Below are 26,839 nucleotides of genomic sequence, written 5' to 3'. Positions count from 1 at the left end.
CTGTGAAATTATAGAATATCAAGATAAGTATAATACTAAGAAAGAAAGCACAGTAGAAACTCAGAGGAGAAAGTAATTAATTTTTTCTGGAAGGGTTGGAAGGCTTCCCGCTGGAGTCAGCATGTGATTGGAGTCTTGAAGGATGTGTAGAAGTTTTTCAGGGGCTGAGAGGCATTTGTGAGGAATGCGTGCAGAGGCAGAGAGACCTAGAAGGAGATGGTTTGCTGCACACAGCAGTGTGGTCGTAGTCTCCAGTGTTTGGTGGATTGTTAAGGAATGAACCTGGGGGTGGACTGGGGCCAGTGAGGCTCTCCCACATGGAGCTCTGTGGGTGCATTATGCCCAAGCAAAAAAAATAGTACAGTAGCTTCATGCTTATGCTTTCTTCAAATGCTCTCAGCAGTTCTGCATTGTATCTGTGCCTGTGCCTTTTCCTCTCTCCTTCCTCACTTACTCTTTTCCCCAGAATTAGTTTGAATCTCAGCCTTTCCCCTCCTACACACACTCCTGGATCTTAATTGAGTGGGAACATACAAAGAGAACACCTCTGGACAGTAAGAAATGCTTCTATTCTCAGAATTTCTTGTAGCATTCAAGGAGCCTGGACTGTTTCTTAGCAGGAGCCATTTCATCCCATGTTTTGAGAAACCTTGAAAAGTGATTCAGATTTTGGTACAAAGGGAACTAAATACCGGGGAGTTGGTTGCGGGGGAGGTGTCTCTGCAGAGAAGGCAGTTGGGCTTTTGCTAAAGAGTCTCAATTGGAAGTTGTCTAGGAGACCTGAGTTCCAGTCCCTGGGCTGGACAGCGTGCTTCCAGGCCTCAACTCTCCCATCTGGAAAATGATAAATAAGGAAACGTGTATTTTTAGAGGTGGAAGAGCGTTAGAGCTAATTGAATCTCACTCTTCTTTTTTTTTTTACAAATGAGGAAATGAACTCCAAAGGGGAGAAATAACTTGCTTAAGGTCATATGTAGAACTAGCAGCTTGTTTAGTCATTCACTCATCCATTCCATCCAAGCAAATGTCTTGGTGCCTCTCCTGTGTCAGGTACCTTGTTAGAGGTTAGGACTAGAGCAGGAGATTAAATAGTCACGACCTCTGCCATACTGGGGGAAATGAAATTACACCAATGAACAAAACATTAAAGGGGATAACTAAAGACAGAGATAAGCTATGATGGAAATAAACACGGTACTGCTATAGAGAATAAAAGGGCAAGAGTATAGAGAAAGCCTCTCTGAAGGAAGAACACTAAAGCGGAGGCCTAAAGAATAAAGAGTCAGCCACTTGAAGAGGGTTGGAAGAGTTTTCCAGGGGAGAACAGCATGTGCAAAAGCCCCAGGGCAAAAACGTTTGGACTGTCCTGAAAGGTAAAAGAAAGACCAGTGTGAAGCAGAGGCAGAAGGGGCGTGGCCTGGGAGCAGATGTGGTATAGGAGAGGTAGGAAGGGCTTAAAATTTGCAGCCTTAACATTCAAAGTGCCCAAAATACAAGAGATAAATGAGAAAAAGAACTATTTTTTAAAAAGAAAAATTAAAATAAATAAATAAAATTCAAAGTGCCCTTATTAGTAAATTCTTGATTGACCTTCTCATCCCTGTTCGGACGGAAAGGCAAGTACACGTTCATTATAAGACGCTACTGGTTGAGCATTTGTTTAAAATTCGCTATTCTCAGTGTGCTTTTCTGAGACCTGGATTAGAAGAGCAGGAAAAGAAAAAAAAAAAAACAGGTTGAGCTTTTCTTCTGTATCCACCTCTCACTTGGTTAGGTTTCACCTCGAGAAATCAGCCAAGGGCAGGGGTCATGAGTGAATTCAGATATCAGATGGGGTAGAGTTTGGTTTCTGGTGGTGTCGTGTGGTTTTGAGAGCCGGACTCTTGTTTTTGTAGCTTTATTTCACCCTTCAGTTCTGTCCTTTCACCTCCTCAGTGAATAAATACACCCTCGCTGGAAAAATGAATTTCACTGATATAGGGCACCCTCAGGCAGTCATCTACAGATTTCCATGCAACTTTGCCTTGACGGACAGGTGCTAATAAAGTTCACAGTGTGCAGTGTACTGTAGGCTTGCCACTTGGCTTAGGAAAACCTATTCATATGCATGATTTTCATAGGAAAAGAATAGCAAATGAGAAACAAAATATTTTTTCCCACTCACCCAGGGAACGGAATCAAGATCGTCAAAGGACGAGTCTGGCTTCATTTCCTGAATGATTTACCTGGTGTTCCTTGAAGGGATAGTTCATACATGAACCAGCAGAAGATGCTGTATGATGGGGGGGTAGGTGGCACAGGCTGGAGACCGGGCCAGAGGCAGAGACAGATATGAGGCTGGTCTCTCCCATAACCGTCTTCCCTTTGGCTAGTGTCCTTGCTTTTATCTATTCTGCTCTAGTTGGTTACTGTGCCAGGTCTCAAAGGCTGCACAGTGGCAGAGCTAGGTAGATGTAGTCCCCACCTGGACTTTTCAGCGAACCCCACCTCCTACCCACAAATGAGACTGAGGAAGCACCCACCCCAGCCCTGGTCGGCAGCCTTAACCTCTACCCCAGAACCCAACCCTAGAATGAGCCCTGATCTCAGCCTCAAATCCAAGTTCCAACTTTGTCCAGCCCCTTCCCCTAGCCTTAGACCGAGCCCCTGACCCAGCACTCCTGACTAAGCCCCTACACGTGCCTGAGCCTTGGCCTTAAAGGGTGCAGCCACAATGCCGTGCATCCCCTGGTACATATCCACTTTTTATATAAGCCTCTGAAAGCACCTGTCCTCTCAAAGCTCGGGTCCCCCTTGCCATCTCATCAGAGACGCCTTTAGACATGAGGCAGTGTTACAGCCTCCTCTAGCCCAAAGCCAGCCAGTGCACAGGAGAGGAGCCTGGAGCTCAGACCCGCCCCACCTACTTGGTGTATGACTGTCCTTGTGTCAACACTTCAGCTGGAGTCAGTCTGTGAGCTTCAAAACCAGTAGGGCTTTGAAGCAGCAAGCAGCAGCCTCAGTCATATGGGCATGTCAGTGATTGACTTTGACTCTCTCATGGTTCCTTTCCCCTGCCCTCCCCGCAGTGTGAATAACCAAAGCCACTGCAGAAGAATCACAAGACATGGAAAGAAGGACATGCGCTCACACCCGTGTCCATCATCCCCCAGCTATAGGATCCCTGGCTCCTCATCTGTATGTGGGCTCAAGGGTCATCAGTCATGCCCTAGCCACCTTACTGGGTATTCACAAGAGAAAATGGATGTGAGAGATTTAAAAATCATATAATACACTATGAGCAATTATTACCTCTCTCAAAATGTCAGCATTTCATCTCTCTTGCCATCCAGTAGCAGAATCGCATAGAGCAGGAGTTGGCCACAGGCCAAATCCAGCAAAATGCCTGTTTTTGTAAATAAAGTTTTACATGGTAAATAAAGTTTCACACTCATTTATTTACACATTGTCTTTGGCTGCTTTTGTGCTACAAAAACAGCACAGAGCAGTTGCAGCAGAGACTGCAGGGCCCTCAAAGCCTAAGATACTTACTACTTGTTCCTTTACAGAAAAAGCTGCTGACACCTGGCATAGAGGATCAGAGCAATGGCTCTCGAGTTGGAATTCCTGTGTTTGGACGCTGAACCTTCTACTTTGTGGCTATGTGACCTTGGGCAAGTTAATTGGCCTCAGTTTTTTCTCCATAAAATGGGGATAATAACTGTCTCCCTACTCTATACTACTAAAATAGTAGTAAGTGAGCAATTCATGGAAAGCACATAGCGTAATCCTAGGCACACAGTAAGTGCTCAGTGTTGGCTGATATTATCATCAAGGGAATGAAAGCTCCGGTTTGTGATGACAGACTTTCAGGGGACAGAGTTAGTGTGGTTCAAGGCACAGGCCAGGGAGGAGGACTGACCTGGATTCATATGCCAGCTCTGCCACTTATCACATGAATGACTTGTGAGAGATTAATTAATCACCCTGAACTTTAGCTTCCTCATGCATGAAATAGGAAAAACAAATATAGGATTGTTGTGAGGAGTAAATGGTAGTGCTTAGAACAGGCTTTGGCCTATGGTAAACACTCAGTAGGTGACGGAACTATAATAATAAATAAGATGAAGAATAGTATTTTTCCCAAGTAGGCGCAGTCACCCAGAACAGATAGGTAGTGAGAGGTCTGCAGTATGCTGCCGTCTCCAGGAGGCTCTACCTGTGGCTAGGGACACCCTTGACATCAGGTTTTGCATATTCCAAGCACATGTAAATTCTGTAGACTTCAAAGTGGAGTTGGGCAGACAGCTGCCTCTTAGGAGGCTTTTCCTTAGGCTAATAGGCCCTCAAGATCCGGTACCTTTTAGCACTAACAATCTGTGACCCTTTGATGGTTCTTGGGTTAAGAGATACGTCAAGGAGGACAGCACACATATATGTGTGTGTGTGTGTGTGTGTGTGTGTGTGTGTGTGTGTGTGTGTGTGTGTGTGTGTGTGTGTGTGTGATTAGATGAACTATCTCTGAAAGATCCTCTTCCTGTAATACTACATGGTTGCATAGTTTGCTATGCAGGGTGAATGCGCCCTCGTTCTGAATCCTTTAGACATCCTAAGGATTGAATTACGTAATGGGACGTAAACCTTCTTGCCAGGGAGCACTGGCTAAGGAGACTGGGTGTTGTGCGTGGAATACATTAAGGTTGCCCGGGTTCTGGGCGCCAGCCTAGGAGCACAGCTCTCATTCTCTACTGGCTTAAGATGCAGGGAGTGACAGAGTTCAGTGGGCTGAAGCAGGGGGAATTTGGACAAGGGGCAGGGGATAATGCATGCCCCCCCAAGCTCGTGGTTGTGAGACGGTCAGCTAAATTTAGAAGACTGTGAAACAAGTAATATCACCAAGCACTTATGTTGATTCCCTGCCCAGCTCTATATAGGATACATCGCATTGTACATACCAAGAAAAACCACAGAGTTGAAAGGCCTCTGCCTTCAAGGGAGCTTACACCTCAATTGCGGATGAAAGATATAAATACACAAAACGTCATTTAATAATATAAAGGAAAAATAATGAGTCCACCCAATGCAAGAAATGCCATGGAAGCAAGATTAGGTCAATTGTCAAGAATAGTATCCATTGATTAATATAGGTGAATGATCTGCATTCATTCATTCTTCATTCTCTCATTTACCAGGAATACTCTGTAGTCATTGTGTGTTGCCCTCTAGGGATTGTAAAGAATAAAATAAGCTTTATGAAGGCAGAGGCATCGTCTATCTTATTCACCACTCTGTTCCACAGTGTCTAACCCATAGGAGACAGGCAACAGCAAGTGAATTAGAAGTAACTCCTTACCTAACCTTGGTGTTCAGATGCATGTGACATTTACGGAGCTCCTTTATGGTCTTAGACTTTGACTTATATTATAAAATACTAGAAAACAGAAATTTAGTAGATATCTGTTGGTTTGATATGCCTGACATCCATCTTCTCTCTGTCCACAATGTACTCATTTTCCTTTGGCTGACATCTTAGTAAGATTACTTCCTTAGTAACCTTAGGAAGATAATTAGCTAGTTTCCCTGCCTTCCCTTGACCAAGGGATGACTCCTAACCTGAAAAAGGCCAGTCTCGAGCTGTGTGGAGCAGTGATCACAAATGGCTGGAGCAACGGTGACACTCTGAAGATACCGTCCGTGAAATTCTCACATCTAGATTCCCCGAGCTCCTGCAATTTCTGTCTCTCTAAGGTCCAGCCTTTGAGCTGGGGGGGTCCCCCCTATCCTTTCTTCTTTTGTCTTCAGTTAGCATGCATTAATTTCTGTTCCCAGTCAAAGAACTCACACTAATAAAACATGAGGCCTTGATAAAAATTTGTAAGAGGCATAAATTTCTAAGGACATTTAAGAGAGCGATGGAGACCTTTAGATTACAGTTAGAAATGGGGAGGCATGAGAGCTTCACAGAAGAGGTGGCATGTGAGTTGAACTTTCAAAGAATGGAAAGAATTTGGAGAGGAAAAAGGCAGAAGTCAGGAAGGCTGTGCAGGCTGGAACAAGAGCATGGGCAAAGGCCCAGAACCTAAAGCAAGCCAAGAAGCATCCAAGAACAGTAGCATCTACACTAGAACCTGATGAACTCACTGGTCCATTTTTGCAGCCCCATTACACTTGAGTCAGAAACTGTTCCCTTTCCCATTTTCCATTCAGTCGTAACCACCTTCCCCTCTACTGTGTCTCCTCCATTGCCTTGAGCTATAGGATGTTAGAGCTGAAAGGTCTGGTAAGATCAGCTAGTAATGACCATCTCAGACCAAGGTGATGTTCTAGGACTCTGCAGGTACCCAAGCCACACATGAAGTACCATACACCTTAGGGGTGCGTTAAGTTTACTCTGAGAGTTATATGATCTGTTTTTCTTCACCTTCATTTCTACTGCTTTTCTCCTTTGTCCTACACTATGTCTACCCTGGCTTTCTATTTCTCAAACTCCTCAATCTTTTCCTGAACCTTATTAAGAGCCTTTGTACTTTCTGTTCCTTCTGCCTGAAACTGTTTCCCTGGCCCTTTGTCTGGCCAGATCCTTTTTATAGTTCATTTTCTCAGCTTAAATGTTAGTGCCACAGAGAGGGTCTCCCTCACCGTCTTATCTAAAGTAGCCCCTCCAGTCACTCTCACATCATCCCATGTTATTGTCTTCGTAACACAGTATCCCAAATAATCTTGCTGATTTGTATATCATCTCTCTCCCCTCTCTAGATCCTAAGCTCCATGACGGCAGGTTTTCAGTGTTGTATCCCACTGGCACCACTGCTGTCTAACATACACCATGTGCACAGTAAACATTTGTTGGAAGGGTGGATGAGTAGATAGATAGAAGAAAGAGAAATTCCCTGTCTATAGAACTAGACATCTCCAATGAGTATAGGCATTTTATTGGAGGTATTTAACACACACACACACACACACGAGAGACACTGATTTAGTGTAAACTTTATTGTCCAGATGGGGAAAATGCAGCCCAGAGAGAAAAAGGGGCTTGTTCATGGTCCCAGATTTGCTTCTTTGCGTTTACTTTTCCAGAACCATGTCAGGCACCTGAAGAGTTTTCCAGCAGAACCTACAATCTCTCAGTCTGTTTGTCCTTCCGCTGTCCCTGGTTTCATATGTCAGCCCACAAGGTGAGTCTAATTCCAGGACCACTGAGCCCAGCCTTGATCTTAGCCTCATATAACGTGTCACATCTCAGTGGCTTTCAGTGCCTGGTAATTAACACTCATGTTTCATAATAAACGCACGAATCTGAGCAGGGGAGGATGTCTCCTCTTCCGCATCTCCCTCTGCTGCCCTGTCCCAACTGGGCTCCAAGGCCAGGGTGAAGAGAAGCCCTATGAAGCTGAGATGAATCCAAAGCCAAAGGAAATACAACATGGACACGAGACTCAGGGGCTTAACTTCTCTAGTCCTGGCAAGGCCCTTGGCAATCTGGTCGCCCCCCACCCCAACTCTGTGCCACAGTCCCCACCCTAGTTGTACTGGCTTTTCTGGAGTTTCTCTAAGGTTCCTTCCTCTCTCTTACCTCACTGCCTTTGGATAAACTGGTCCCTCTACCTGGATATTGACACAGGTGCTTAGCACTGTGCGTGCCTGTAGTAAGTGCTCAGTAAACACTGGCTATAATGGTAGTTATGACCACTTATTCGATGTTTAATCCCCTTATTACTCTCTCAAAATAACCTTTCTTTCCCTTAATTTAAAACTTACTGGACTTCCCTGGTGGCGCAGTAGTTAAGAATCCGCCTGCCAATGCAGGGGACACGGGTTTGAGCCCTGGTCCAGGAAGATCCCACATGACACGGACAACTAAGCCCCTGCGCCACAACTACTGAGCCTGCGCTCTAGAGCCCGTGAGCCACAGGTACTGAAGCCCAGGCACCCAGAGCCCATGCTCCACAACAAGAGAAGCCACCGCAATGAGAAGCCTGCGCACCACAACAAAGAGTAGCCCCCGCTCACCACAACTAGAGAAAGCCTGCGCGCAGCAACGAAGACCCAACGCAGCCAAAAATAAATAAATAAATAATAAAACTTAGAACTCTTGCCTAAGCTCTGAGAAGGCAGAAGACACAACTGTCTTGTGTCATCCTTGCATCCCAGTTTTCTGGCAATATTAGTTTCTGGTGCTCAAAAAATATTTGTTGGTTTAACAAATGAACAATAAGGTTTTATCTAGTAAATGACAGAGAAGCCCTGGACATGTCTCAGAACCCTAAATAATTGTTGTACAGAGGAGATGGGGACAATTTATATCTATTATGGTAATCCACTGCATGTCACTACCAGGTCTTGGATGCAAGAGAGTGTAGCGGATGGAGGAGCACTGTTATTGTCCTCTGAGTGACGGAAATAAAGCACAGTTGACGTCACAAGGTTAGAGTCAGAGCAAGAATGTCATTCCCACCTGTAAGGACAGAATTATTGGAGAAGCAGGATGAGTGTCTAAAAGTCCCCCCACCTACACACACACACTTTCCGTCTCCCTCCCCCAGAATGAAGCCATCCTGTCACCTCATTATCCACTATTTACCACATTTCCAGGGACTGCAGCCAGGAGCCAAGGAGGAATGTCGGTGTGAGAGGCCTTAAATGAAGTGACAATAAAAAAGAAGTTGCTAATACCAGGAGTTCCCTCCCTGGGCGAGAGCTGTCAGGGCGAGTGCCCAGGGCTGGGAGATTTATTGATACTAAGTGGATGGTGCCTTAACCAGGAGTGCTTATCAAAGAGGTCTGAGCAAAGCGATGATGGAATTGGACAGCCCGCACCGTGCAGAGCGTGGGTTTTCCTGCCCTTGCCGGTGCCTGCCCTCCTGCCTCCCCAAGAGGGAATTCCTGGCCTCGTTTTTAACTCGCTCTGATTGTTGGACACATTCCGCTACAGAATCTCTTAGAGGCAGGGACCTCGGAATCTGACACTCCGGCAGCGTTCCCTGAATGTGCGATGGCTTTCCTCTCTGCCAGGTCTTTGCTGCCGCTCTCCCTTCTACCTGAAATACTCCTTATGCGCAAGCAACTGCACCACACTCCCCATACTCCCTCTCCTGCCTGATCCCCAGTTATCTTTCACTGTCAAAGCTGGCACTTCCGCTTGGAAGCCTTCTCTGAGGTCCCCAAAGGCTGGGGTTAGGTGTCTCTGCCTGAACCCCGACCTCATCCCTGCCACAGCACTTATAGGGAAGTGTAATTGACTGGTTCGGTGTCGGCCTCTCCCACTGTCAAGGTGACGTCGAAGTTGGGGCTTGCCTTTTTCAACACTGCATGTCCACTGCCTAACACAGAGTCTCACGAGTGGTAGATGCTGGATGTCAAGAGGTGGATGGATCGGTGGATGGACACATGTATGGACCAATAGAAGAACAGATGTGTGTGTATACGCTCTGCATGATCCCCAGGGACAAGAGGGGAATGCATCGAGCACCACCCACTTTTGTTCTGTTTTGTTTTAGTAATTTTTACTGGAGTATAGTTGCTTTACAATGTTGTGTTAGTTTCTGCTGTACAGCAAAGTGAATCAGCTATACGTATACATATATCCCCTCTTTTTTGGATTTCCTTCCCATTTAGGTCACCACAGTGCACTGAGTAGAGTTCCCTGTGCTATACAGTAGGTTCTCATTACTTATCTATTTTATACATAGTGTATATATGTCAATCCCTATTCCCCAATTCATCCCACCCTCCCTTCCCCGCTTGGTATCCATACGTTTCTTCTCTACATCCGTGTATTTCTGCTTTGCAAGTACGTTCATCTGTACCATTTTTCTAGATTCCACATGTAAGTGATATTATACGATATTTGTTTTCCTCTTTTTGACTTACTTCACTCTGTATGACAGTCTCTAGGTTTTGTTTTAATATCAACAGACCCTAATGCAGTAATGCTTCTTGATCTGGCAACAGAGGAAGGCAGAGTGCTACCTGAGAGGATTTTCTAGAAGCTGAAGCTGTCCCATATGCCATGACTGTTTCTTTCCAATATTGTTGGAGGGAGGGAAGGGCTGGCATATCACAGAAGTCAAGAGCTCAAGCCTTGTGGCCTGATTGGTGGAGTTCAGAACTCAGCTTTGCATTGTGCTGGCCCTGGGCCTGCCCTTCCCAATTTGTAAGCTACCTCACAGGAGGAAAGAAGTCAACGCACGGGAATGTCCTTGGCACGACGTCTGGCACTTCGTAAGTGCTCAAAGGTCAGCTCCTAATTGCTACTATCAGAGGAACCACATGCACCACTGCTGTCTTAAATGGAGGACACGCACATAGTCCCACCTACCCTGATTCACTGTCAGCCTGAGAGTCTGACTGGACCAGTACACAGCAGGGCTGCAAGGCTGCTTTTCAGTGCTCCCTTTTCTCCCCTCAGGCTTGCTGTACCTGACAATACAAGGCTCCACCTCTAGCCCCCTTTCTGATTTGCCTTCTCTCATCTACTCTCTACTAGGTAACTAACTCACCTATCACATTCAAAATTGTATCTTAAATACAACTCAAGACTCTGAATGCATCTAGATTTAGTGCTAGGATTCTATTACAATCGGATCCAAGAACGCAGAGCCTTTATCTGATTTCTAGGTTTGAAAACCTGCACTGGAGGTTGCTACGAGTCTGACCAGCAAATAACCAAAGTGTGCTCAATCAGTGAATATTTTTCAACTAATTAGACTAGAACGTAGACTGCTGGAGCTTGAAGAGATGTTAATTCTTATGGAGGTCAAAGCACCAATTTACAGATGGGAAACTGAGGCGTGGGGAGAGCCTGGGATTGGCTCAAGGTCACATAATACTGTGCTGTGATAAAACCAAAAAGAGAATCCTCCAGGTCTTCTGGCATCTAATCTAGTACTTTTTCTACAAGATCGAGTTATCTTTTCTAACTGAATATTTACTGTGACAGATTTAAAGAAATACGCTACAACTAATTATATTTCTGAACGTGTAACCAATTATGCATTCTCCCACAGGCCTTGGGGCCTACAGACTCTTAGTCTCTCCCTCTCCCTCGCTGTTGCTGCTCAGGCTTAGCTGAAATGAGGAGCCAGATTGAAGGTCAAATGCTGAGCAACTCGGCGGGCCAGGGTCCACTTGAGTAAATCCAGGCCAGGTTACCTCCAAGCCATGCTCTTTTAGGGAGCAGTGGTTAAACGTACCCTCTTAGCCTTAGAGGATAACACACTCAGTTTAAGGGAAAAGAGATTTGCAAAAGGGAAAAATAGGGAGATGATAATTCAAGGATGGGAGAAACATCCTGGCCTCCGTGTGTGTAAGGATTCGATCGTGCCTATCTGCGCCCATTTCTTCCACCCCATCTTACCCATTCCTCTTCTACTTCTAAAGTTCCAGCAAGAAACACTGGCCACGAGGGCCCCAGAGACCCAACTAAAGGTGTGAAACCAAGTAGATGTCGTCAGGGAATAGATCGGGAACATGAGATTTATATCCCACCAGATAAGATTTCATTGCAGCATGGAAAGTAAAGATCCTAAAAATACTGCAGAGAGCATATTATAATATGTTAACGGGGTTTCTGTGCTCCCCATACACACCTCACCCAGTAAGATGGATGGTGCTTTTTGACAAATCTATATCTAACACAGGGGGAATAATATACAGTGTATGCTTCCTGGTGGAGAAATCCGTATTTATGGAAATCTTGATTCTGGCAATTACAATAGACACTTAAAAGACAGTGCCTGTTGTCGGCTGCAAGTGGCTGGAGTATCCTCGTTAGGGTGAAACAGAAAAGAGTGTGAGTAGCAAAGGATAAATAGCTGCTTCAGGAGACGCCTACCCAGAACAGGGGAGGAAGAGGTCCGGGGTGACCCAACAGCTCCTCCTCATCCCCTAGCGCAGTGCTCTCATCAAGCACTCATCATTCATTCAGCAAACATTCACTAAGCACCTACCATGTCCCAGGCGTTATGCTGGCTTTGGGGCATAAATAAGACCCCTGTTTTTAGGGAGTTAACACTGACCGGAACAGTCACAGATACATACATGTAAAAAAAAGAAAACACCTTCAAATAATAATAATTCAAGTATGAAAGATAAGACAGGGGGATGTGATGGAGACTTATAGAGGGTTGAGGGGAGGGTGGAATCACTATTTAGAGGAGGTGATGAAGGAAGTCCTGTTCAAGGAGGTGAGATTTGAGTTGAGATAAAATTGCTGAAAAGGAGTGAGCGTTGCAGAGAAGTAAGGGAAGAGCGCTGCAGGTGGAGGGCAGAGTCTCCAGGGCAGAGCAAGTGTGGAGGCCGGAGGAACAGAACAAAGGCCAGGGCAGCTAGAGCAGGGAGTGAGGGCAGTGGTGTGAGGTAGGAGGGGGCAAAGGGACAGGTAACTCTGGCTCTGAGTCATGGTCAGATGTTTGGGGATTTTTTTCCTGTGTGCAGTGGGAAACCTCAAAATTTTTAAGAGGTTTTTGCACAAGGAAGGGAAACAGTGTGTTTTCTTTGTTTTTTTTAATTAAAAGGATCCCTCTGGTTTCTAGGTGGAGGATGGACATCACTACTGAAAACCAAATGCCATAAAACTGAAGTCCATGAGGGCCACCTTTGGATACCAGGAGGGCTGTGGAGTGGGTTAAGAGCAGGCATATGAGGTTCTGGTTTCAAAGAGTGGTCAGTCAATGGACTGGGCACCTTGAGAAGCAGTGCATGCCCAGTAATTCAGTATGCAAGCAGATGTTAGGGGTTTGGGATTAACATATACACACTACTACATATAAAATAGACAATTAACAAGGATCTACTTGTTCCCTAGAGCACAGGGAACTCTATATTCTGTAATAACCTACATGGGAAAAGAATCTGAAAAAGAATGGTTATATGTATATGTATAACTGAATCACTTTGCTGTACACCTAAAACTAACACAACATCGTAAATCAACTATACTCCAATATAAAATAAAAATTAAATTTACACACACACACACACACACACACACACAGTAAAGGGCACCTGCCAGGTTTCCTGTAGATGGTGTGCTGGGTTACCCTGGAAGTTAGACAGATGACTTCTAAAGTTCCATTACAGTCTTTAAGAGATTATCTTTCAGGGACATGAAGGGAGGGTCTAGGGACTGACTGAGAACATGAGACTCAGCAGGCAACTGGGTCCCAGTGGCTAATGGCATTCTTTAGTGCAGCGTGGCCCAGTGCATCAGCAACATGTTAAAAAGCATTCACCAACAAAGGGTCCTGGGGGCGTATGGATTTGACAAAATCTGGGTTAAAGTTGAACAGGATTCCTCTCAATCTTTTATGTAGCTGGTATGCAGTTTGAAACTCCAAGAGGAGGACAGAGTTTACACCATTTCCCAAATTTCTCTGAGCAAAGAAGCCTTTTCTTTTTTAAGGAGCATCCTGTGGGGCTAATGTTCATGGAACACATTTGGGCAGTGTTCATGGAGCATAATTTGAGAGCCCATCTACAAAGGCAGTACGGGGTCATGGAAGCAGGTGATATGGTAAAGAGAGCAGAGGATCTAGGAATATCAGCATTATCATCCTAAAAGAAAATTGATAATACCAAAGTCACAGGGTTGTGATGAGAACAGCTTAACATATATGGCAAACATCCTAAAACACTGTTACTGTGATGAGGATGACTCGTCCTCCTCACCATCCGTATCAAGATGGTAATTTTCAGGCACTGGGGATGGCATTGGGGTTGATCACTTGACTGGGGCAAAGTCTATGAACGCTTATCCTGTATCACATATTATAATGAAGTTTAGTAGCTCAATTACCTGGACTTAGCCCCACAACCTTGGACTTTTTAGCATTATATTCTAACCAGCAGCGTAACCGAACACAAACCAGTACTGGTAACTGCACTGGGATCTTACAAAATAGCTCCTGTGGGGATGTTCACACAGCTAAGCTACTACTGTGTACACTGATAATAGATGGATGATGGGTTGGATGGATACACTGCGGGGCGGGGGGCTGAAAAATCAGCCAGGAGGATGTACAAGATGAACATCAGCAGAGAAGTGTACGCTGAAAACTAAGGGTTGGCTGGGAAAATCAACCCTTGTTTTCTTAAACGTGTATCAGCAGCAAGCTGACAGACCTTCTTCCTAAGGCATCTTATTATGCTTTGCCTCGACGTGATGGGCAGTGTCATAGACAGATCACTGGATTGGGTTCGAGATAGCTGCCTAACTCAGATATGGTCTAGCTGTGCTACCTTGGACATGTTCATTAACTTTCTGAGTCTTGGTTTTCCCCTTTAAAAAATGACCCAGCCATCCTTTTAATGACTTAATAAAGGCATTGTACAGATAAAGTGAAAGAGCATACAAAACAGCTTTGCATACATTTATAATTAATAACCATGACAACATTTGGTATGGAATTGGTACCTAATAAACACTGCATTCGACAGATGGATGGGTGGGTTGGACAGATGATTGGGTGAATGGATGCATAGATGGGTAAAATGGATGGACAGATGGATAGATTGGTGGGTTGAAAGAATGGAGTGATGGATTGGTTGGATGGGTGGATGGCTAGATAATAGATGGATGATGGGTTGGATGGATAGACTAGTGGATGAATTAGTTTTAGAGCCACCTGACAGCATGTTTGCAGTATCTTCTATCCATTAATTTTTCTCTTCTCCTCTTCCAGTCTGTTCCCAGTTCTCTAAAGGAGTCTATGCCATCTTTGGGTTTTATGAACGGAGGACTGTCAACATGCTGACCTCCTTCTGCGGGGCCCTCCACGTCTGCTTCATTACACCGAGCTTTCCTGTTGACACATCCAACCAGTTTGTCCTTCAGCTGCGTCCCGAGCTGCAGGATGCCCTCATCAGTATCATCGACCATTACAAGTGGCAAAAATTTGTCTACATTTATGATGCTGACCGGGGTAAGCCAGGGGTTAGGGGAGGGGGACTGTGGAGGGATGAAGAGAAAATTATCAGCAGGAAGAAGGATGGTGCCTCTCTGCCTTCTTGAAAGGCAGGGATCATGGAGGAATGATCCAGAAATGTTTTATGTCTGTGAACTGAATTTGTGGTAACTAATCTATAACTCACACGTGGAAACACGTCCTTTGAGAGAATAACCGTCGTAACGCCCCATGTCACTCTACAGCTTACCAAGTTTCCATGGCTCCTGAGCCCAGACTCAAAGTCCAAGGACCTCAGTTGAATGGCTCACGGCTCATGGCTCATGGCATGGCTTTTAGGAGCATAGATTCTGGAGTCAGGCAGACCTGGATCTGAATGCTGTGTTCCCTCCTCTCCAGCTGTTTGACTTTGGGCAAGCTCTCTCTGCCTCAGTTCAACCACTTTGTAATGGGGATAAAATTCTCTATTCCTTCGTTTTTTCATCTCTGTAATGAAGATAAAACCAGTCTCTACCTCATATAGTTGTGAGGACTGCATGAGACAATGACTAGAAAGGGTCCGTACAGTGCCTACAACATAATCAATGCGCAGGGTCTTCTATATATGTTAACCGCTGTCATCATCGTCACCAGCATCAGTATCAACCTTCCCAGGCCTTTCTAATTCTGCCTCCACCTAAATTTTGAATTTTCCATTCCATTTTCTAAATGTTTCCAATACTTTTTTCTTCTCTGCATCTTGACTCAGACAATTCCAGTTTCTGGGATGCACTTCCCGTCTCAAATCTACATATGCAAATTCTTCCTTTCTTTTGCAACCTACTGGAACACCACTTTCTCTACTTCCTGACCTTCTAAATGGAAACTCTCTTCTTTTTTCTAACTCCTGTGTTGCTTCTATTGTACTGTCCTACCTTCCCCTGGTATACTAAATAGTCCTATAAGAACTCAGTCATTATTGTTGTAAATAAATAAATGGATCATACAAGGTCTGGAAGTGAGGCACAGGAATTTTGCCCTGAGCAAAAAGGAGGTTTTATAGAAGTTTGCCTTTAGGGAGGCTTAGAAGACTTTTGAATAGGAGAGTGGTTTGTGAAATGGTTTTTCAGGAAGAGTTAGGCAGGCGTTATTCAATGAGAATTAGTTGGCAGGAGAGGCCAGAAGCACTCTATTTTCTTCGATTTTCCCTTCTCTCTATTTTAATGATTTCCCTTCTCAGACAAGCAGCCATTATGAGGATGACCTGCAGAAGGGCTATTTCAGGTCAGTTTTGTGGCATAATGAGGCTTGAGGTCTGGAAGTAGCAAAGGCAGAAAAATGTAACTTTCATTATAGAGGATCATCTCTGGGGTCAGTCAGCAAAAGCGCCCATACTCAAAGGGGCTCCGCCCACCTCACAACTCTGAACTCAGAGTTCTGCCACTTGCTAGCTGTGTGGCCTTGGGCCAATGACTACATCTCTCTGAACCTCCATTTCCACATTTGTGAAACATGGATAATAACTGTACCTACCTCGGAGAATTAAGTGAATTGAAGACAGGAAAGCTAACAGAGCAATGCCAGACACATAGTAAACCTTCAGTAAACGTGAGACTTAAGCACACCAACCTTATACTTAAAAAAAAAAAAAAAAAGGAAGAAACAGCAGAATCAATCTACAGATGATTCTTTATGCCAGGCACCATACTGGTCACTATGGGAGGGATTAGCAATGTTATAGGAAGACAGAAATGATATATGTGCAAAAGATTGATAATGCAAGAGTGAAATATGAAATAACCATCTGTTGCAGGCAGAATACTGACCTTCCCCTCTCCGCCAAAGACATCTGTGTTCTAATTCCTGGAACCTGTGAATATGTTATGTTAAATGGCAAGAGGGATTAAGGTTACAGATGGAATTCACGTTGCTAATCGACTGACCTTAAAACAGAGAGATGGGCTTCTCTGGTGGCGCAGTGGTTAAGAATCCACCTGCCGATGCAGGGGACACGGGTTCGAGCCCTGGTCCGGGAAGATCCCACATGCTGCAGAGCAACAAAGCCCGTGCGCCACAACTACTGAGCCTGCGCTCTAGAGCCCACGAGCCACAACTACTGAAGCCCACGCACCTAGAGCCTGTGCTCCACAACAAGAGAAGCCACGACAATGAGAAGCCGGCACACCACAAGGAAGAGTAGCCCCCGCTCACCGCAACTAGAGAAAGCCCGTACAGCAACGAAGACCCAACACAGCCATAAATAAAAACAAATAAATTAATTAATTAAAAAAAAAAAAAAACAGAGAGATTATCCTGGATTATTTGGGTGAGCTCAGTGTAATCACAAGGGTCCTTAAGTGTGCAAGTTGAAGGCAGAGAGTCAGGGTCAGAGTATAATGTGAGAGACTCAACCAGTCACTGCTGGTTTTGAAGCTGGAAGGGGCTATATGCCAAGGAAAGCGGGCATCCTCCAGAATCAGAAAAGGCAAGAAAAATTTCTCCACTAGAACCTCCAGAAAATAACACAGCCCTGCCAATAACTTGAATTTAGCTCAAGGAGACTCATTCCAAACATCTGACCTCTGGCAGTATAAGATGATAAATGTGTTGTTTGAAGCCACTGTGTTTACAATAATTTGTTACAGCCGCAGTAGGAAACTAATACACCATCTATGTCCCAAAGATGAAACAAAGCAGTATTGAGTAATGGATTCCTCTATCATTTAGCTATAAATCAGAAGAGAGTAGCTTAATTCAGTACACATTGATTAAATACCTACTGTGTGAGAGGCAAAGCACTAGGTACTGAGATATATTGAACATTCGTAAACGTGGTTGACAATTATTAGGTGCTGTTTAGATATCAGATTAGCACATTTAATAAGCAGTTACTAAACACCTAATAGTAATCAATGTTTATAAAACCCTTGCCATTCTTGAGACATTCTCATTCAATCCTCATGATGACACTGCGAGGTGGACATTATTAACATCACCATCTTACCACTGAAGACACTAAATTTCAGCGAGGTGAATTAGTCCATACAAGACCATTTAACTAGTATATTGTAGCATCAGGATTTGAGCCTCAGATTCGATTTTTAATCACTAACTCTATTGCGTACTATGTTCTGCAAACGGAAACACAAAACAGACGCAGAACCTGACCTCGGTGAGCTCAGACTTGCAAAGAGCAAGCTGGAGCTGAGTTTAGTGGAGGAGCGGGGTTGGCGGAAGTGGGGTGATGCCTGTGGATCCTGATTGCCACCTCTCTGTCCTACTCACCCGACCTCCAGGTCTGTCCGTCCTGCAGAAAGTCCTAGACACAGCGGCCGAGAAGAACTGGCAGGTGACAGCCGTCAACATTTTGACAACCACAGAGGAGGGATACCGGATGCTCTTCCAGGACCTGGAGAAGAAAAAGGAGCGGCTGGTGGTGGTGGATTGTGAATCCGAGCGCCTCAGTGCTATCCTGGGCCAGGTAGTGAGTGCAGCAAAGCGCCCTCAGGGTGGGCCTGGGGGATGGCTCGTGAGCGAGCTGGGTGACCATTTGCCTTTGGTGTTACAAAGAGAGTTCTTGACTAGGTGAAACCAGAGGCCTGCCTTCTCACGTTCTGTAATTCATACAATTTAATTCTGGAATGTTACGAAATAGTGCAAACACTGGGAGCCTTCACGCAGGACTTCAAATGGTTCTCGGATCAGTTAACCAAAAACTTACCTCCAGTGCTTCCTTTTCTTGTTCAAAAGCAAAACACATTGCATGTTAGAGTTTGTGAAGTGCTATCACAACCTGCAGAGCCAGATTCCTGGGTTCAGCTCTGAGTTCTGTCACCCACTGGTCCAGCATTTGGTTTCTCATCCATTTGGCCCACTGACCAGTTTTGAGTCCAAGGAGGCACCAGGCACCTCCCTTTCCTGGAACACATCCATGTGTCTGAGCAATTAATTGATTGTCCATTCCAAGAAAGGGCACTGTAATCTCAGTAGTCTTTAGCCAGACATCTCTAAGCCACGGTTCCTCCAGTTCTCAGAAGTAAAGCATGTGTCATTGGATAGGTCACTTGTCTTTTTAAATTACATTTGTGTATTTAGATGAGCTAGCAGGTTAGTAGATTTTGCAATCGTTTTTGAACAGTGCTATACAATTAAAGATGGCAGTTTTAGGTACTTGACAACATGACAGAGCTTGTTAATGGCCCTCAAGACCCCTGGGGCTCCCACAGGGAATCTCAGCACCAGCTCAGCAATTGCTCAGAGGCCTCGGGAACTGAATAGGGGAGATTTTTGAAAGTCAGGGGTTCTTTGAGGCGTTAACTCTGTGTTCTACTTTACAAAGTGTGGCTCTGGCTTCCCTCTCAGAGAGAGAAACCAGCAAAAATTGTTTCCATTGAGATGGGCGTTTTTTGAGCTGGAGTCATGAGACTGGAATTCTAGTTAAGTAAAGCAGAATAGAGTACTGGTTAAAAGTAGAGACCCTGGAGCCAGACTGCCTGGGATTCACATCCCCAGCTCTAATATTTACTAGCTCTGTGACCTTGGGCCAGGTTTTTCATTTCTACATCTCAGGTTCCTGATCCGTAAAATGGGCATAATAATAATAAAATAATGATAATAACTACCTTTAGAGAGCTCTTGTGAGGGTTAGAAGAATCTATGTATACATGTAAAGCACTTAGAATAGAGCCTGCCCCACAGGAAGTGATATATGTAAGGATTTACCTATTTTAGCTATTCATAGTGCCAACTGGTACTGGTTTTCTTTTGTTTTGCTTTGTTTTCTTAGTTAAACTTTTAATTTTGAGATACAAATTCATATGCGTGTATAAGAAATAATACAGAGAGATCCCATGTACCGCATATCCAGTTATCCCAATGGTAACATCTTACAAAACTATAGCAACTATAGTGAAATATCACAACCAGGAAATTGACATTGACATTGATACATTCGAGGTACAGAACATTTCCATCACCATAAAGATCATCTGTGTTGCCCTTTTGTCCTCATCTGGCTTCCCTCTCTCCCTCTCTTTTTCCCTTTCCTCAGGCACTCTCTAACCTGTTCTCCATTTTTGTAATTTTCTTATTTTAAGAGTGTGATATAAATGGAATTACATAGTATGTAATGTTTGGGGTATGGCTTTTTTCATTTGGCATAATTCCCCGGAGATTCATTCAAGTTGTTGTGGGTATGATACTGCTTTCTTGAGTCACTCCCTCTTTGGCATAAGTGTACTCATCTGTAAAATAGGAATGAAGGCCCCTGTTCTACAAAGCTGATAAAAAGATTAGATGAGATGGGAGGTAGAGAAAGTGTTGAATGATAAGTTGGTATTCTCAAAGACTGATGACTCCTGCTGTATTATTCCACAGTAAAGATAAAGCTGTTGGTACTATTTTCTGAGTGCTTACCATATACCAGACACTATGCCAAGCTCTCTCCATGTATAATTCCACTTAATCCTCACATCATCTCTATAAAAACAGCTTCTATTAGATCCCCTGTTCTATAAATGAAGAAACAAGAGATTACACTTGCCTGGGATTTCACATAGAAGGAAAGCAGGAAGTCAAATCTATCTTGGTCGGGCTACAAGGCCCAACCTTTTAAAAATGCAACTTCCAGCACATGTGCTGTCTATAGCTACCCCCACTGTCAAAGGACAAACTTGTGTTTGGGAAGGAAGGAACTTGTTTGCATGAATATTTTAGATTGCAGTGTATTAACTTTTTTAATCGTTGGATTCTTCTATTCTGAAAAGTAAGACCAAATGCTGAAAGGATCTTACAAATCACCTGATCTACCATTTGCATTCATACTTTACAGATGGGATGACTGATGGTCATATTGGTTAAACGATTTGTCGAGTTCAGACAACTAGTTAGTGACAATGACCATGAGTCTAAAAGTTACATCTTCTGATTTGCAGTCTGACATCTTAGCATCATCCTAGACTATCTCACACTCAGGAATTGGGATCTTTTCAGTCTAACACAAATGTTCTGCCTCACCTAAGGAGGAAGACAATGATTCCAAATTCCAAATAGGGCATTAACTGCCTGTCTCAGTCTCTAGTGCCCCGACTGGAATATAAGCTCTATTAAGATTTTTGTTTTGTTTTCTTCCCTGCTGCATCCACAGTGCCTTGAACAGTGCTTGGCACCTAGTAGGTATTCAGTAAATATTTTTTGAATGAATGTGAAGAATAGGGAATCAATGAATGCTCTAAGATCCCAAATGTGAGATGGGTCTAGATATCTACAGGTAGCCTTTGACTGGAAAAGAGCCTTTAAGCTGGAGGTAAGAGCATGTAGGGAGGCCCAGAGGGCATGTGGGGGCCAAGGTTCACAGAGGGGCTTAAGAGGCCAAGTGGAGGATGTCAATTGTTTACTGGAAGACAATGAAAAGGAGATGAACCCATGATTGTGACCATCTTTGGAAACCATCCCAAAGAGTCTGGGGTTTATTCTGTAAACAGTGGAGAGCCAGTGAAGGTTTGTGAGCAGGGAACAGGGTTATTAGAATATAATGCTTTATCAATATATAAGACACTTAATTATGTAATACAGTCATTAAGTTCAGAATGAGTTAGAGACAGATGAGGGACACCAGGACCAGGCCATCCATCACCTTACCCTGTTGTATTGTCTTCAAAGGGCTTTTCACCTGCTGAAATCTTGTCCATTTATCTGTTTATATATTTACCATCTGGCTCCCTGCTAACGTGTCAACTCAGCTCAGTGAGGGCTTGGGGATCTTGCCTCATTTGTTCATAGCTTGTCCCTAGCACATAGCGTAGAGCTTGGCATGTGGCCCGTGTTCAATAAATATTTGTTGAGTGAATTAGTTAATCAGAGAAGGCTTTACAGAGTAGTTGGGATTAGAGCTCAGCCATAAAGGTTATGAATAATCAGAGAGAATGGGAAAGGGCATTCCAGGCACAAAGGTTGTGAATTAAGGCAATCCAGTGGAAATGAGCTTTGAAGAGATGGGCTCAGAGAGGCAGTGGACTCCAAGTGTACCTTACCTTTACAACAACTTTCTCAGTTTGTAACCCTGTGTACCTGTATCTCTTCATCTGTTTAAGTATGGGTCTCCTCCCAGTAAACTGTGACCTCCAGGACAGCAAGCACCATGCTTGTTTCACTTTCCACTATATCTCCAGCACAGTGCTTGATAGATAGTAAGCACTTAATAAATGTTTGTGAAAGGGAAGCTAGGCCATCAGGTAGGTAGGTGAGTAGATGGGCTGGACAGTTTGTGTTAGGTCAAACCATATGAAATTACTGATTTTTATTGGTCAAAAGTCATTAATTATCGGCTGTTTCCTATGTTTCAACCTGTAATTTCATCCTGCAGGAACTATTCTTATCCATTGCCTGGATGCACTGGGTTTCAAACTGTTTTTTATTTGCTATTTTGTGCTTATTAGAAGCTGAATAGGTTTCTGATAAAGGTATCTCATTGTTGAAAGAGCAAAAAACCATTTGACAAGAAAATGAAAAAGTAAAGAAGAATTATTAATAAAACTATCATCCCAAAAGTCTTGGCGCTCCATAGTCTGGAATTTCACAGGCTAACCACTGTTTCAGAGCATTCATTGTGTGTGCTTGCATTTAATTATTCCCTACATAAAAAAATATGTGAGCCGCTATGCACATACATCCAATTAAGTAGATGTCTGAATGTGGGTGTTAATAACTTTGAAATTTTATTCAGTTAGAGAAGAAGCCCAAGGGCTTCTCAGGTGTTTTATGCGTCCTTGCAACAGTGCGGGGAGAGAGGCACTGAGCAGGGTGTACTAACCTCAATTTGATGATTAAAAAATAATAATAATAAAGAAATAGATCAAGTTAACTTGCAGGCTGAGCTAGGACTAAACCAAGGACTGCGGTCTTAGCTGTTCCTTGCTGGGTGGTATGGCTGGGTGCCCAAGCAAACCGCTGGGTAGTTCTTTCTACAAATATTTTCTTGCCTGCAATGATTAGGGATGGTCTGCACATTGAGATGGACGGGTGTTTGGGGACCCTGGCTCTGAATCAGGCATCATATGGAAAGGCTCACAATAGCCAGGTCCCTGTCCTGACACTGCTACCATACTGCTGTGGGATCTGGCACATCACTTCGTCTCTCTGGGCCTGGACTTCCCATCTGTACAGTGAGGGGCCGGACCAGATGATCCTGACATTCTCTTCCAGCTTCCGGGCTGAATGGCTCATTGATGTCTGAGTATCCAACGGGTTGAGGGAAGAAGGCACAAAATTCAGGGAAAGAAGGAACTGTATCTGAATATGGTCCATTCAAGGATTTGAAGTTCCAAGAACTGGGGAGGAATCATCCACCTACCCATTTGACTATCCTTCCACCCATTCACCCATCTGTCCACCCAAGCAGCAGATATTGTTATAACAGTCACAAGGAATTCAATACAACATAAGATTCCCACTATGTATGGGAAGGCTTTATGGAAGAAGGAAAGAAGTGAGCATTTTAGCCTGGACCTTGGGGTTATGATAACACTGCTCTACCCCTGGAATCAGGCAAAACTGATGTCAGATCTTACATCTGCACTTAATAGCTGGGTAACTTCAGGGAGTTTATTTGACTTCTCTAAGTCTCGATTCCTCATCTGTAAAACAAGGACATCAGCAATGCCACCACCATTGGATGGTTGTGATATTGTAGTTTGGGTACTTAGGATAGGACAGGGCACATTTCCAGTACTCAGTGTTAATTGCTGGTTATTGTTGGTGTAGCTTTAATTGTCAGTATGATTAATGCATCCCCTCTCGTTGTGTTTTGTAGATTGTAAAGCTGGAGAAGAACGGCATTGGCTACCACTATATCCTCGCAAATCTGGTGAGTAGAGGACACTGCAGGCTCTCAAATGGTGGGTCTTTCTGTGTCTGGGGCCCGGCTTGTTTCTGTGGTACCTGGCTGGAGGGAACGGTGTGGGTGGGAGGGGCACTTCCAAGCTTTGCCTTTTCCCCTTCACATCCCTGCTTATCAAACCACAGCACACTCAAGGTGAGCCTCTAAGCTTCCTTGGAAGAGATCGTGCTGGTGGGCAGGCCTTCCTCAGTCATAACAATTCCAGCTTTAATCGGCTCTGCCACTTGGCGATAAGAACAAAATCACCACATCTTTGAATGTATAAAAAATGTTTCGGCCCCACTGGTTTTGACCCTCTATTTTGACACCAATGGTAGTTTTACTGTTTATAAATATAAATGTTTAAATCATAATGATACTAGCGCTGACAGATCTTTAACCACAAACAGTTTTACAGCATAAACAATATTATGCCAATTTAGTTTTTATTCCCTTTTTTATGTGGCATAGACAAGCTGTCTTTTAAAGAAAATTTTTATTTTCATTTTTATGTGCTGCAGTTATTTTAATTGGGTGCAATTATTTTCCATGGTATGAAGACTTGACTCATAATTTTTTGTACATGTTAAATTTTACCTAGCAACATGCACAATTATGAGTTTTCTTTTGTGACCATCGTTTTTGACAAGTCTGTTTTTCCTGGGTCATCTTTTGCTCCTCTTACTTTTTTAATCATGAAGTTTGATATTTCCAGTAGTTTTTTCCCAAAGCCAAATGTAATTTTGTTTTGCCTGCCTTATTTTCTAAAGAGCTAATTACATGCCATCCAGCTCATCCATTTAAAGAATACAGTTCAATGGTTTTATATATATTCACAGAATTGTGAAGCCATCACCACAGTCTCATTTTTAAACTTTTTCATCACCCCCCCAAAAGAAACCCATACCCATTAGCAGTGATTCCCCATCACCCCACAAATTCCTCCAGCCTTAGGCAACCAGCAATCTACTTTATATCCTTATGGATTTGCCTATTTTGGATGTTGCATGTAAGTGGAATCATAGAATATGTGGTCCTTTGTGACTGGCTTCTTTCATTTAGCATAATGTTTTCAAGGTTCATCCATGTTGTAGCACGAATCAGTACTTCATTCCTTTTTATTGCCAAATAACATTCCATTATATGGATGTATCCCATTTTGTTTACCCATTCATCAGTTGATGGACACTTGGGTTGTTCTCATTTTTGGACTATTATGAATAATGCTACTACGAACATTTGTTACAAGTTTTTCTCTTGAGCATAAACCTAGGAGTGAAATCACTAGGATACATGGCAACTCTATGTTTAATATTTTGAGAAACTCCAAAACTGTTTTCCAAAGTGGTTGCATCTCCCAGCAAATTTTTTTTTGAATTTAATTTTATTTATTTTCTAGCAAATTTTAATAAATAACAAATTTTGCCATGTGACAGTTTGAGCAACTGTCAGATTTCCTTAATGATAGCTTTTTCTACAAAGTTTGCTTATTATCCTGGCCTGTCTTTATGATTTTCGGTGTTTCCTTTAAGATGTGATTTTTAGCTTGTTGTCTATAACAAATTATATCACTCAGTTTTAGCAATGTTATTTTATGTTGATTATTCCTGTGAGTAATATTAATTATTAATTGAACAAGAGACTGATATTTTCTACTTGCTTTTGGAATAAAGATCATTAATAGAACAAAAGCACAGGGGCTGGGTATATGTAAAGGTCAAAATGGCAGGATCTAAAACACCTTGCCTAATTCTTAAGCTCTGTCTCTCTTTCTGGGTGGACCTCCAGCCTCAGATCCCTGGCTTAACCTTCTTTCCCCTTCAAAACTTCCTTGCCTTGGCTGTCGTAATATTTCAGGGTCAGGACTGGAAATAAGAAGGACTTCTTGCAATAGGTTAATTTAGACCCAGCTGTTAATAGATATATATGCTACTTTTCTCAGAGATATTTGCATTTTAAATGGCAGATGGCTGTCCAAAGATTTTTGGGGAACCAAGAGTTTCACCCTCAAAAACCACTTGGAAGGGACTTCCCTTGGAGGTCCAGTGGTTAAGAATTCGCCTTCCAATGCAGGGGGTGCGTGTTTGATCCCTGGTTGGGAAGCTAAGATCCCACATGTCTCACGGCCAAAAAAACAAAACATAAAACAGAAGCAGTATTGTAACAAATTCAATAAAGACTTTAAAAATGGCCCATATCAAAAAAAATCTTAAAAAACAAAACAAAACAAAAAAAACCCAAAAAACAAAAAAACCATTTGCAAGGATGAAATTTTTGACTTCATAAGGAAGAAAACTCTTGACACCCCTTGAATCCCAGATCCTTAGTCCTAGAAGGGACTTTGGAAGTCAGCTCTATCTAAGTCTCATTTGCTTATAGGGAAACATTTGCTTGTAGTCAAGCCAGCAAGATGGTGTGACTTGGCCAGGGTCACACAGCAAGTCAGTGATAGAGCTAGGCCTGGCACCAGGGTTAGTGGGCAGCACCCAATGCCTTTTCCACTTCATCCGGACATCTCTCAGTACAGACCACGTGGGCACCCTGCTGCTTGAGAATACACAGAGCAAGGTTGGGGGCATGCATAATCACCTCTCCAGGGTAAGACAGAAATTACACATCATTGGCCTCAAAGCCACCGAAAGACCTCAGGTAATTACATCGCCAGGCTCCATCTGTTGCCAAGTGACCCCTCAGTCACAACATCACCAAGTCAGCCCTTTGGGTGTCTGTTTCCTCCTGATCTGCATTCCTTTTTTTTTCCCCTGACCTAATGAGCTCTCAAATCCTTACAACGGCCAACTAATAGGATGCAAATTGCATATACCATCCAAATACAAAAGACTTGCATGTTCCAACAGATTAGTTGATAATTAGGCTTCAAATTACTAATTAATTCAGTCTGAAACATAGTCGAGTATGTGGTGTGTGTCTTTCTTCCCCCTTCAGAGGAATAAAGCAATTTATAAGATGATAATTTTTAGAAATTCCGCCACATAATTAGCCTGCTGCTGCATGGAACTGACACCTTCCTTCAGAGTGTTTGTGATTAGGGTGCAATAATAGAGTTAGAAACTAAGGAAGGAAGCTTTTGAAAGATTTA

The 26,839-nt window shown here is 43.4% G+C and overlaps 1 protein-coding gene and 1 long non-coding RNA gene across 4 annotated transcripts in view; both read left to right on the top strand.

Moving 5' to 3' along the window:
- Positions 1–26,839, top strand: part of GRIA1 (glutamate ionotropic receptor AMPA type subunit 1) — a 305,861-nt gene that overhangs the window by 148,919 nt on the left and 130,103 nt on the right. For all 3 annotated transcript variants that reach the window (XM_082455650.1, XM_082455649.1, XM_082455651.1), the window contains exons 3-5: positions 14,664–14,903; positions 18,161–18,345; positions 23,674–23,727. In XM_082455650.1, the coding sequence (XP_082311776.1) occupies positions 14,664–14,903; positions 18,161–18,345; positions 23,674–23,727 (479 nt within the window). The remainder of the gene's footprint in view (positions 1–14,663; positions 14,904–18,160; positions 18,346–23,673; positions 23,728–26,839) is intronic.
- LOC309657803 lies at positions 1,557–6,336 on the top strand. Its single transcript, XR_014261904.1, has 2 exons — positions 1,557–4,445; positions 4,490–6,336. It is a non-coding gene; the product is annotated as an uncharacterized lncRNA (long non-coding RNA).

Source organism: Balaenoptera physalus (assembly GCF_965194825.1).
Source record: "Balaenoptera physalus genome assembly, chromosome: 3".
Classification (NCBI taxonomy): domain Eukaryota; kingdom Metazoa; phylum Chordata; class Mammalia; order Artiodactyla; family Balaenopteridae; genus Balaenoptera; species Balaenoptera physalus.
The sequence above is the reverse complement of the archived record's forward strand: the minus strand, read 5'-3'. Positions and strand labels throughout refer to the sequence as shown.